General features: G+C 39.5%; 1 protein-coding gene across 2 annotated transcripts in view; it reads right to left on the bottom strand.

The window, feature by feature from the left end:
* CORIN (corin, serine peptidase) overlaps positions 1-13,242 on the bottom strand; it is a 259,724-nt gene that overhangs the window by 47,396 nt on the left and 199,086 nt on the right. For both annotated transcript variants that reach the window (XM_033214755.1, XM_033214756.1), the window contains 2 exons: positions 9,180-9,287; positions 444-557 (listed from right to left, as the gene is read on the bottom strand). In XM_033214755.1, the coding sequence (XP_033070646.1) occupies positions 444-557; positions 9,180-9,287 (222 nt within the window). The remainder of the gene's footprint in view (positions 1-443; positions 558-9,179; positions 9,288-13,242) is intronic.

Genomic DNA, 13,242 nt, shown 5'->3' with positions numbered 1-13,242 from the left:
ATGACTTTCTGATCTTTTTCTATGTGTGGATATATGTACTTTCAAAACTCAGGACAATAGTGCACATAATACTGAATATTTTGTTTTACTCAACTAACGATATAAAATGAATCCAAGAGAAATTTTTCTTCTCTAATCTAATTTTAATATTTGCATATTTTTTTGTATGGTTGTAGTTTATGTTCCCTATTTTCGGATATTTGGAGGTATTTTAATTTTCCCATACTATAAATAATGCCAGAAGAATATTATAGTGTGTATATTTTACACATATTTAGTTGGCTTCTTAGAATACGTCTTTACAAGTGGAGTTTGATCAAAAGATGTGAAAATACTAAAAGATTTGTATGGATACTTACACATTTTTAGCTTGTATTCAAAATGAGACTTAACTGGTGTTTAAAATAAAAATGCTGTGTTGACAAATTCGCATAAGCACTTACAGCAGTTTTTTTCATCCATATAATCAGGGCAGTCTGGGAACCCATCGCAGATGACTGTGTGCTTCAAACATTGTTTATTGGACGGACATTCCCAAAGATCTCTCTCTTTACAACCTAGAGACAGAAGAAAAGGTTATTTGCAATAGACATGGAGTTGAAAATAATGATAAATTCATTCAATGTAGAAAAACTACACTGTAAAGGCATGATGTCGGCCAGGCGCAGTGGCTCATGCCTGTAATCCCAGCACTTTGGGAGGCTGAGGCGGGAGGATCACAAGGTCAGAAGATCGAGACCATCCTGGCTAACACAGTGAAACCCCGTCTCTACTAAAAATACGAAAAAATTAGCCAGGCTTGGTGGCATGTGCCTGTACTCGGGAGGCTGAGGCAGGAGAATTGCTTGAACCTGGGAGGCGGAGGTTGCAGTGAGCTAAGATCATGCCACTGCGCTACAGTCTGGGCAGAGCGAGACTTTGTCTCAAAAAAAAAAGCATAATGTCTTTTTTCTTAAAAAGTTTAGACCCCTGAATACCATGAATAATATAATTCTAAAAGTAGAAATACCCAATCATATTCATATTATAATATAAATTGTACAGCTCTCCTAACAAGATCAAAAGTGACATATGGGACCAGGCACAGTGACTCACGCCTGTAATCCCAGCACTTCGGGAGGCTGATGTGGGTGGATCACTTGAGCTCAGGAGTTAGAGACCAGCATGGCCAAGATGGTGGAACCCCATCTCTACTAAAAAATACAAAAATTAGCCAGGCGTGGCAGTGTGTGCCTGTAATCCCAGCTACTTGGGAGGCTAAGGCAGGAGAATCATTTGAACTCGGGAGGTGGAGGTTGCAGTAAGCCGAGATTGCACTACTGCTCTCCAGCCTGGGTGACAGAGCAAGACTCTGTCTCAACAAAAAGGAAAAAAAAAAGTGACATAGGGGACATGGAGAAAAAATTTAAAATCATACATTAACATTCATCTTTAGCTGTTCCTTTTTCTTTCTGAGTGAAATTGTTGTCAATGCATAAAACTTATCTATGAAATAATATTATGCTTTTAAGCAAATATGCCAAAGTCTAGTGATCTAAATGCATGTCACCTTAAAATGTAATTTCATTCTACAAATCAGGAGGCCATCTGTTTTTTTAGCAAAAGAGGCTCCTTCTATGCCAAACAAAACTAGTTTAAGAGCCAGGTACAAGAGCTATTACTTTATGGTAGTCAGAGATCTAAAGTTGGAAACTTCATCAATTAGTATGAGAAATGAATATAATTTGCACATTAATGTAATAACGAACTGTAATTTGCCTATGAAATAGCAAGCACTTGTGATGTATTTAATTAATACCATTGATGATTCATGTGCAGTGCATTTCATATGCCTGCTAAAGTCTGACAAGAGTCTAATATGTTTTGTCATTCCGGTCAGATCCCTGGCCCAGGCCAGGCCATGAAGTACATGAAGGAAGAGAAAACGTGGCAAAAAAATTTGAGTACCCTCCAAGCCCTTGGCTAGAACAATGGCTAGCATGTGGCAGGCCCTCAATATGTGTGTGTTTTAAGTAGAACTTCATTTTATGTAAGGAAAAAAATGTCTCTGGCTCCCAGGAAAATATAATTTGTTTTAAGGTCAGTGAAATGCAAAGCAGTGATCAAATAAGAAGTTTCTTCAAGAATGTTATTGTTCATCTGACCTACTACAAATGAGTCAGATACATTTTGTAGATGATTGACTCAGGTTTCTTGGAATCCATTATAAGAAAAAAATTGGTTTTCAAAATTTTCACTAAAAACAATTATAAAAATAAGTGACCCAAAATGCTTACTATAAGCTAAAATTAGATTTAGTGTGTTTCATCATCCGAAGATACAGGAAATAAATAATAAGAGTCTTTCACTGGCTGATAATCTGGAGTGGTCTTAGGCCCAGGGACATCCATTCCAAGAATTCACAGGGACATTATCTAGAGTTTTCAGCTAGTTGAGGATCCAGACAGCATCTGAAAAGTTCTGACAATAAGAGTCTCCTGAGTTTTGAGAAAGAGCCTGAAATCTGTCCTCTGTGACCCAGCTCCTGCCAAATGCTACAGTCTGCTCATTCTGCCAGAGAGCAAAAGACATCAAAAAAGAGGACTCAACACTCCATGCATGGTGCTGACCCTTCTCCAGAGCTGCTCCTTTGCTCACAAAACACACCACTTGCTAATAGAGAATGAAATAAAATAGCATGAGTTTTTCTGACGATTCCCAAGCCACATTCTTAAGACTACAAGGAAGAGCTTTGACATTTGGAATGAGATGATGAAATACCATAGAAATAGATCATCTGGGACAGAAGGCCCCCTACAGTGTATCCTCACAAATAATAATAATAATCATGATAATGAGATAACATGTATTATCCACTATGTATCCACATTCTAGATATTAGCTTTAATTCTTAAAATAACCCTATAATGTCAGTATTATGCTCACCATTTTATAAGTGAGGAAACTAACATTTAGAGAAATTGAATCCCTCCACATCACAGCTCCACGGAGAAAGATCTGGATGGGATCCAGGTACAAGCCATTAATTGCAGTTCTTTGTAAGATGCGAACATGAAGTATGCATAAGGGGTAGGAGCAGTGGAAGCACAGCTTTAGAGTCAGACAACTGGATTTGAATCCTAGTTCCAAATCTCACTAGCTGTGTGAGCTTGGGTAGTTACTTAACTTCTCCAAACCTTGGTTTCCATAACATCTAAAATACAAATAATAATGCCTGTTTCATAGGGTTGCTATAAACATTAAAGGAGTACTCCATAAGCATTCATTTTTTTACCTCTCCATATCTTCTCTTTTCTCATAAAAGTTTGCATAACATAATACCTCCTTTGTGGAGTTACAGTGAGCACAAAAGAAGTAGGATAAAAAGAGGGAGACATTAGTTACATGGGAGATAGTATTATTTTGAGAAGAAACCACTTTCTTTGTAAACTGACATTTTGGTGCAAATATATTTTAAATTTATATTCTAAGAGGAAAACGATATGATTCCATCAAAAATTAAAAACAGGCATGGATGGGATGGGCCATTTAATGCAGCTGTAGGTTATGAAACCAAATAATTGTTGATGTCAGAATAATAATCTCCCCAGCACAGAGACAATAGCAACAATCAATAATTGAGGATACAGTGTTTCAAAAAAGTGATCAACTCATCTCAGTTTGCCAGGAATTTAACTGATTTGAGCATGACATGTCCCTCGTTCCAAAAGATCCCCATCAGTCCCAGGCAAATCAGGTTGACTGGTCACACTAAGTGTGCTAAGCATTCATCTGGGTTTTTTGCTTACTCTGTCTCTCATTTTCACAAAATCTCCGTGAAACAGGCTGCCCTGACAGAGGCAGTCTCCTCCCCCAACTCTGCCCCCAAATGGAATACCTTGTTTCTCTATAAAAACAGTTGTCATTACAAATAAAGTCAGCAAATCGACTTAAAGCAGATGCTTTTTGTTCTATAAGAATCTCTTAGCTATGCAACTATAGAGTAAGTAGGTCCACTCATCTTCTTGAGTTGAGCTGCATGAAATTTTTAAATTCTCACCCTTCGGAGTGGAGCCACTCACAAGGAGGAAGGAGACAAGATAATACTGCATTGGCAAAGGCTGGAACAGTCTGGGTCGAGCCATCCTGGACCAGCGTCTGCCCCAGGAAGCGGCTGTGGACGTGACCTTGGAGCAGATCATAGGAGCTGTAACAGCCAGAGTACAGGCCTAACAGGTGTGAAGAGCCTTCTACAGCATGCAGGATCCTGGACAACAGTGCCCCTTCCCTCAAAGCATGGCTGCAAAGGGTTCTGCCTCTGCACCTGCTATAGCTGCTGGAACAGAGGACCTGCCTCCCACTGTGGTCCAGGCCTGACTATCAGGCAGCAATACCAGCACAGGCCATCCAGTCACCATCCAGCTAGAAAGTCACAGCAGCCTACCCAATTCCTGAGTCACTTCCTGCTTTTAGCAGTGCCATTTTTATGGCATGCTCTTCACATATGGGTGGCCCAGTCTCCTGTGAAAGAGGCAGGATGAAGGAATGGATGGGACTTTAAATCGCATGGCTCTAATCCTAAAAAGAGAGAATATCCAAATCAAAACCAACACCATCTCCAGGAAAAGACACTATCCATCTACCTGAGTTTACTATGTGAGCCAGGGACCTCACCCAGCCCATGCTTTAGCCTGACAGGCCAGCCCACTCTCTTTTGCCATAAACAGCTGTCAGAAACAAGGCTATGCTAGACAGGACTCCTTCCCTCAAGGGAGATTGCTGGGGCAGCCTTTGAAAGGAATTGCCTCCTGATTTCCCACTGCCACAGCAGGTGAGTTCCCAGTTATTGTCTTCTGAGATTAAACAGGGCATGTTATAAGCATTCCAAGCTGTGGGAGATAACGTGAATGTTCTCTGCATCTTACCCAGAGAAGTAAAGTGACTGGCCAAATGTCACACAGCCTCTAAGGCTAAGTCAGGATGTAAATTCAAGTCTAAGTCTATGCAGGACACTCTGCCATTCCAGTCTGCCTTCCCAAGACACCATAGAAGACAATGAAACAGTTAACCAAGTATCTAAAGGGAAGGAGAAAATTTGTCCCTTAACATGGAAAATTAAACCCTACCGAGTGATGAGAAATCAATCCTGAAAATTCATCCTGAAAGCACATTTGTGTATATGCCAAAGCTATGGACATAATGACTCTTACTCTTCTGCCAGCTACAGAGCAAAGAGTGGTCTCCTCCCCAAACAAAGAGACACAAAAGCATAGAGGCTGATGGTATTTGGAGTGCTAAGAAAGCCAGTTAAGCCCTTCTGTGAGACAACTCATAGAAATGCTATCCAAGAATCCAAAAAGAAAACATGCCTTTTGGAAACCCTTTGAAATCAAGCTGTAAAACCCATAAATATCAGAGTCAGATCTTCTAATACAACCTAAGGGGATTCTGACTCGGAGAAATGGCTCAGGTTATATTTAAAGGTTTTATTTTATTTAAGATCAAGAGAAGACCAAAGATAGGTGAAGAACTGATTTTTCACTCATCTGACGATAAACAGAAAGTCACTTAATGACACTCAGACATTTGTATTGCTGTCAATCTTTTCTCCATATGATGTATACTTTTTTACTTAGAATAGTGATCAATTAGGAATTTTGATTCTGTGTTCGTGTAATAAAGGATTTTATTTTGACAGTCGATATAAAGCACCTGTTATAGTTATATTTTCATTTAATTGCTCCATTGGGAGTTGCTGCTTGCTTGCATTACAGCCCAGGTACCACCTGCTCTTGTAGCTGACCCAAATCGTGGAGGTAAAGTCTAGCGAAAGATAACCTCAGCTTCACACACTCAAAGCTATAGAGTCATATAAAAACTGAAAAATATAATCTTTTTGTTGTTTTCCTTAGCTTTCCTTTCTTTGATGTCATTCTTGATCATTTACTTGCCCATGTCTTTCCCTCATGCTCCACTGCATGGCTATCGATGCTTGGAAAATGTTACGTTGAAAATAAACTCATTTATCAAGTTGCTAGTTTTGCAGGCAGCTCCATCTATATCGTGTATGCTCAATTACTGACATACCATCAATCCTTAAGACAATGCAGTACTTCTGTACTGACACAGTGCAGATTCTGCTCAGCATTCCCCTGTCTCTTAGACTTCCTTCCCATATTGGATTTGCATAATTCATCCCAACACTTGTTGAAAACTTTTCTAGTACTGACATTTTCAACTCTTGTTTACATCGGCAATTACACAATCAAAGCAACCTCAACAGTGAAAATCTACCACAAGAACTGGAGATATTTAAAAACAATATTACTAATGGCTAAATTCTAATGCATATATTTTAAAAGTGTATTTATAAGTTAAGTGCTTTGGCTACCATGTTGCTCCATTACAAAAGCGCCAAAGAAACAAGAAGTAAATTTAATTTCTCATACAATATTTATTTTATAACTGAGTGAAATAAGTATTGTTTTGAGGGGAAATTCATAACCTTGTTAGAAATTCTGAGGGAGCTGCAGATCCATGACAATAAATACTTAATTGTCCAATTATTGAGTAAAGCTCAAACACTTAAGACCACAAGGGACAAAATAAGTCAGAAAGGCAAGAAGCTTGGGGTGAAACCCAGCTTCGCTGGAGCTGGGGCTTGCATTACCAGATGGTGTGCCTATGCACATATGAAAACAGAAAGACAAACAGCAAGGAGGTAAACGAAACAGATGACTTCCTATTAGTCCTCTGTTGAGCCTTCATCAACCTGACTTCCTTATTTGATTTGAAGTGGTGTGTCCTCCCAAATCACTGAACAAGTCCATTCAAATGTATGCCTGAGTCCCAAAGGGGAACAAAGTATGTAAAGTTTTCTATTGTTAATCACTTTGGAAAACTTCTCATAAATTAATACTGCTGGAGCAATTAATTTAACTCCAAAGGTATTATTTCTTACCCACTTTTAACTTTCCTTAACTAGAGCTCTAAATAGTGCTGTCAATTATTTTTAGTTTTTGATAGGGATTAGACAATAAATTCTATTATTTTGGTGTGCCTTTAATTGTGTGATTAAAATACTGATGAAAACCAATTACTTAACTAGAAACCTGATATTTTAGCGTCATTTAAACCCTATACCAATACTATAGTACTTTCAATTTGTTTTTTGCAGAATATGTTCTAGAACTCAGAACTTTTTGTCTTGGTAAGGCTGTTTTGTTTTGTTTTTAACTAAGCTTTTGTATTTCTCAAATATTTAGTCCCCTACAACAAATTTAGGTCTAGCCACCCCAACAAATTATCATGCAACCTCTTTGAACCATCTAAGATACTCTATTTTAAATTGCATCTCAAATACCATGACCCATCAAAGTCATAGTTAAGTGAACAAATCTAATACATTCTCAATAAATCACTTATATAAGAGATATTCAATGAGTTTTAATTTATTTCTTTACAAAAAAAAAAAAACACACACACAAACAAGCAAACAACAGTAGCTTCTAAAAACACTGTACATTCCTCCATAATAAAATTACCCCAGTCATTGTACCATCATTCTGACAGCTGGGGTTTTCCAGAAGATGCACTTGTCCATATTTATAGGATCTGAGAAGATTTCAGTTAATTGCTTGTGACATTTTGTTTAGACCAGAAGGGCAACGCTTACCATAGAAAATTCACTTAATGAAGCAAGGCAATATTTCATACTTCAAAGGCCAAAAGAATGAAACGATTTCAAAAGATGTACTACCTTATGTGTTTTCCATGAAACAGTGTCAATTCTTCTTAAACAGGAAAGGCTAAATAACCAAACCATTCTGTGAATAGATCTGCAATCATTTTGCTTTCCTCAAAAACACTGTTTATTAAAGGCCATTGTCTGACTTCTATTCCCTAATACACTGAGGTTATAAGTACAAAGATTTGCAGGGAAATATAATGACAATTAAGTCCACTCAAATTACGATTGGGATTTACAGCTTTTCCACTGGCAATTTTGGAAATCAATGGCAGAAATGTCAAGAAGAGTTTTATCCTTTGCCAGCAGAGAACAAATAAGAGAGGACATGAAAATGAATCCCAATTAAACTGGGAATGATGGAGTCTGAACTCTGAATGTTGGAGTATGAACTTTGCCTTTGTGCATCTAGATGTCTGCTTAGCAACATGGGAAGTGTACGCAAAGACACTATTATTCTGACTTTAAAACTGATAACAACTGCTTTATAATTTAATAATAAAAATAATTCCTTACATTTGTGAGGTGCTTCTCCTTTTAATAAGTGTTTGCAAATATAGTAGTGCCCCTCCACCCTTATCTGCAGTTTCAGTTTCCACAGTTTCAGTTGTCCCTGGTTAAGCATGGTCCAAAAAGGTTGGCATGGCCGGGCGCGGTGGCTCAAGCCTGTAATCCCAGCACTTTGGGAGGCCGAGACGGGTGGATCACGAGGTCAGGAGATCGAGACCATCCTGGCTAACATGGTGAAACCCCGTCTCTACTAAAAAAGTACAAAAAATTAGCCGGGTGATGTGGCGGGCGCCTGTAGTCCCAGCTACTCGGGAGGCTGAGGCGAGAGAATGGCATAAACCCGGGAGGCGGAGCTTGCAGTGAGCTGAGATCCGGCCACTGCACTCCAGCCTGGGCGACAGAGTGAGACTCCGTCTCAAAAAAAAAAAAAAAAAAAAAAAAAAAAAAAAAAGGTTGGCATAGTACAATAAGATATTTTTTGAGAGAGAGAGAGAAACCACATTCCCATTACTTTTACTTTAGTATATTGTTATAATTGATCCATTTTATTATTGTTGTTGTTAATCTCTCATTGCGCCTAATTTATAAATTAAACTCTATCATAGGGACATGTGTGTAGGAAAAAGCATAGTGCTGCATATATGGGGTTCCATACAATCTATGGTTTCAGGCATCCACTGGGTGTCTTGGAATGTATCCCCACAAATAAGGGGGAGGAGTACTGTATGTATCAGGGTTATACAGAAGCGTAATTTAGAGGAAATCAAGAGTTAGGAAAAAGACTTAGAATATATGCCATACTGTTCAATAATTTAAGAAATAAAGGTGTTAGCATTCAATCCTAGTCCTATTATCAGTGAATAGTTTACATTTTTAACACAGTTTCTTATTCTATTCTAGTTAATACTGTACATTCAAGAAAAGTACCATTGCAAATACATACCACAGTTTTCCTCATCACTGTCATCATCACAGTCAGCCTGGCCATCACATCTTCTGGAAGCCAGAACACACCGTCCTGAGCGGCACTTGAAATGACTAGGTGAGCATTCTATTAAAAACAATATTACTGTTAAAGGGCTGAAAACCCGGAAACATCAGCTAATTTATGTATTTACATGTAGGATGTTGTCAAGGAGCTTTTACTAAAGATAAGAGTGGTCTCTTGCAAAGCAAAATAGCCATTTCGCTTTGGCATTCTTCTGCCTACCAATCAGCATCTTTCTCCTTCATTCTTGGCCTCATCTCTCTAGATATGCAGTTTAACGTCTATGTATTCCAATGATTAATTCTCTTTCCAAATGGGACAATCCAACAATTGCCAGAGCCTGATATGCCTTGTGGAGTCAGTGCTCCTGACTACCTAGCAGCTCTCAATGTGTCAAAATCATTTCCACGCCCCCATCTTTCCACCTGGCCCACAATTCCATTTCTGTACTTAACGATCCTATGTTGCCATGGTCCCCAAATGTTTTTTACTTGAAGGAACCAAGGTTTAATGTTCACCTTTGCCTTCAGAATCCCTAGTATAAAAGCATCCATACATAATGGGCTCTGTGAGTAAAGTACAGTTTAAGAAACACCTGGAGTACTAATTAAACTCATCTCTGAGTTCATTACTTTTAATTTTAAAATGATTTTTTTGAGGGAAAGATGGAGCAAGATGGCCAAAGAGAAGCCTCTACTAAGTGTCCTTTATGCGGGAACACCAACCTGAACAACATCCACACAAAAAAGCACCTTCATAAGAACTAAAATTCATATGAGCAATCATAGTACCTGGTTTTAAATTCAGATAACTGAAAAAGGCACTGAAAAGGGTAGGAAAGACAATTTTGAATCACCAACACTACCCTTCCCCCATTCCCCAGCAAGAGCTGCGTAGCACAGAGAATCTGTGTACTTGTGGAGCGATTGTGGGACTTTGCATTGGAACTCAGTGATGTCCTGTCACAGCAGAAAGCAATACCAGGCAGAGCTCAGCCAGTGCCCATGCATAGAGGGAGCATTTAGACCAACCTCAGCCAAAGGGGAATCACCCATCCCAGTGGTCAGAACTTAAGTTCTGGCAAGCCTTACCACCACAGGCTAAAGTGTTTGGGGGTCCTTAATAAATTTGAAAGGCAGTCTAGCCCACAAGGACTGCAATTCTTGGGCAAGTCCTGATGCTGTGCTGGGCTTGGAGACAGTGGACTTAGGGGCATGCAACCTAGTGCATGCCGCAGAGTGGCCAAGATAGTGCTTGTGCCACCCCTTTCCCAACCCCAGGCAGGCACAGCTCGCAGCTCAGAAAGAGACTCCTTTCTTATGCTTGAGGACAGGGTAGGGGAGAGTAAAGGGGACTTTGTCTTGCAACTTGGATATCAGCTTAGCCACAGTAGAATAGGGCATCAGGCAGAGTCCTGTCCTAAGGCCCCCATTCCAGGCCCTAGCTTCCAGACAACATTTTTAGACCTATCTTCGACCAAAAGGGAACCCACTGCCTTGAAGAAAAGGACCCAGTCCTGGCAAGATTAGTTACCAGCTGACTAAAGAGCCCTTGGGCCCTGAATTATCAGCAGCAGTACTCAGGCAGTACTTGTTGTGAGCCTTCGGTGAGACTCTGAAATGTGCTGACTTCAGGTATGACTGAGCACATTCCCAGCTGTGATGGCTACAGGGAGAAACTCCTGCTTGAGAACAGGAGAGGGAAGGGTAAAATGGATTTTGTCTTGCAGCTTAGGTACCAGGCTCGGCCACAGCAGGGTAGAACATCAAGTGAACTCTTGGGGTCCCTAATTCTAAGCCCTGGCTCTTGGATGACATTTTTGGATGTGCCCTGAGTCAGAGGCGAGCCCACTGTCCTGAAATGAGAGTCCCAGGCCTGGCAGCATTCACCACAGGCTGACTGAAGAACCCTTGGGCCTTGAGTGAACTCTTGTGATATGGTAGTACTTGTTATGGATCTGGGGTTGTAGTGATCATGAGGAGAGACCACTACCATTCTTCCATTACCTGTTTGTGGGAAGCAGAAGAGTGAGAAGAACTTTGACTTGTGGCTTGGGTGCCAATACTGCAGAAATTCAAAGGATCATTAGAGGCTACTATGAGCAACTATATACCAATAAATTGGAAAACCTATGAGAGATGAATATATTCCTAGAAATATACAACCTACTAAGATTGAACCATGAAGAAATCCAAAATCTGAACAGGACAATAACAAGTAATGCTATTTAAGTAATAATTAAAAGTCTTTCAGCGGGGGGAAAAAAAAGGCCTGTACCCAATGGCTTCACTGCTGAACTTTGCCAAATATTTAAAGAACTAGTACCAACTCTGCTTAAACTATTCCAAAAAATAGAGGAGGGAATACATCCAAATTCATTCTATGAAGCCAGTATTACCCTGATACCAAAGCTAGACAAAGACACATCAGAAAAAGAAAACTACAAGCCAATCTCCTTGATGAACATTGACGTAAAAGTCCTCAAGAAAATACCAGCAAACTGAATTCAACAACACATTGAAAGGTCATTCATCATGACCATTTAGGATATGGTTTTGTTTGTTTGTTTGTTTGTTTGTTTGTTTTCTTGAGATGGTTTTGCTCCTATCGCCCAGGCTGAAGTGCAGTGGCATGATCTTGGCTCACTGCAGCCTCTGCCTCCCAGGTTCAAGCAATTCTCATGCCTCAGCCTTCTAAGTAGCTGGGATTACAGGAGCCCACCAACATTCCCAGTTAATTTTTGTATTTTTAGTAGAGACAGGTTTTTACCATGTTGGCCAGGCTGATCTTGAGCTCCCGACCTCAGGTGATCCACTCACCTCAGCCTCCCAAAGTGGTGGCATGACAGGCATGAGCCACTGCTCCTGGTGACCATTTAGGATTTACAGGAGTGATGCAAAGATGATATAACATATGGAAATCAATCAATGTGATACATCATATCAACAGAACAAAGGACAAAAAGCATAGGATCATTTCAGTTGATGCATTTGAAAAAATTCAACATCCCTTCCTGAAAAAAAATCCCTCAAAAAACTGGGTAAGAAGGAACATACCTCAGCAAAATAAAAGCCATTTTTGACAGACCCACAGTTAGTATCAAACTAAACGGGGAAAAACAGAAAGCCTTATCTCTAAGATCCAGAACATGACAAGGATACCCACTGTCACCACTGTTATTCAACATAGTAATAGAAGTCCTAGCTGAAGCAGTCATAAAAGAGAAAGAAATAAAGGGCATCCAAATTGGAAATGAAGAAGTCAAATTATTCTTGATTGCAAATGATATGATCTTATATTTGGATCTTATATTTGGAAAAACCTAAAAACTCCACCAAAAAGCTATAGAACTGATAAAGAAATTCAGTAAAGTTGCAAGATACAAAATCAATATACAAAAATCAGTAGCATTTCTATATGCCAACAGCAAAAAATCTGAAAGAGAAACCAATAAAGTAATCTCATTTACAAAAACCACAAAAAAAAAAAACCTGGAAATTAACTTAACCAAAGAAGTGAAAGGTCTCTGTGATAAAAACCATAAAACACTGATGAAACAAATTAAAGAGGACATAAAAAATGGAAAGATAGTCCATGTTCATGGATTGGAAGAATCAATATTGTTAAACTTTCCATATTATGTGTATTAGGCCATTCTTGCATTGTTATAAAGAAATACTAGATACCACATAATTTATAAAGAGGTTTATTTGGCTCATGGTTCTGCAGGCTTTAGAGGAAGCCTAGAGTCTGCTTGGTTTCTAGGCAGGCCTCGTGAAGCTTACAATCATGGCAGAAGGTGAAGGAGGAGCAAGAACGTCACATGGCAAAAGCAGCAACAAGAGAGAAAGAGAGAGTTGCAGGTAGGGACCATGACTAGATCTCCTGTGAACTCAGAGTGAGAGATGGCTCAAGCCATGCGTGAAAGATCTGCCCCCATGATCCAAACACCTCCCACCAGACCCTACCTCCAACACTAGGGATTACATCTCAACATGAGGTTTGGGTGGGGAAAAAT

Source organism: Trachypithecus francoisi, unplaced genomic scaffold (genome assembly GCF_009764315.1).
Source record: "Trachypithecus francoisi isolate TF-2019V2 unplaced genomic scaffold, Tfra_2.0 Lachesis_group1, whole genome shotgun sequence".
NCBI lineage: Eukaryota > Metazoa > Chordata > Mammalia > Primates > Cercopithecidae > Trachypithecus > Trachypithecus francoisi.
The sequence above is the reverse complement of the archived record's forward strand: the minus strand, read 5'-3'. Positions and strand labels throughout refer to the sequence as shown.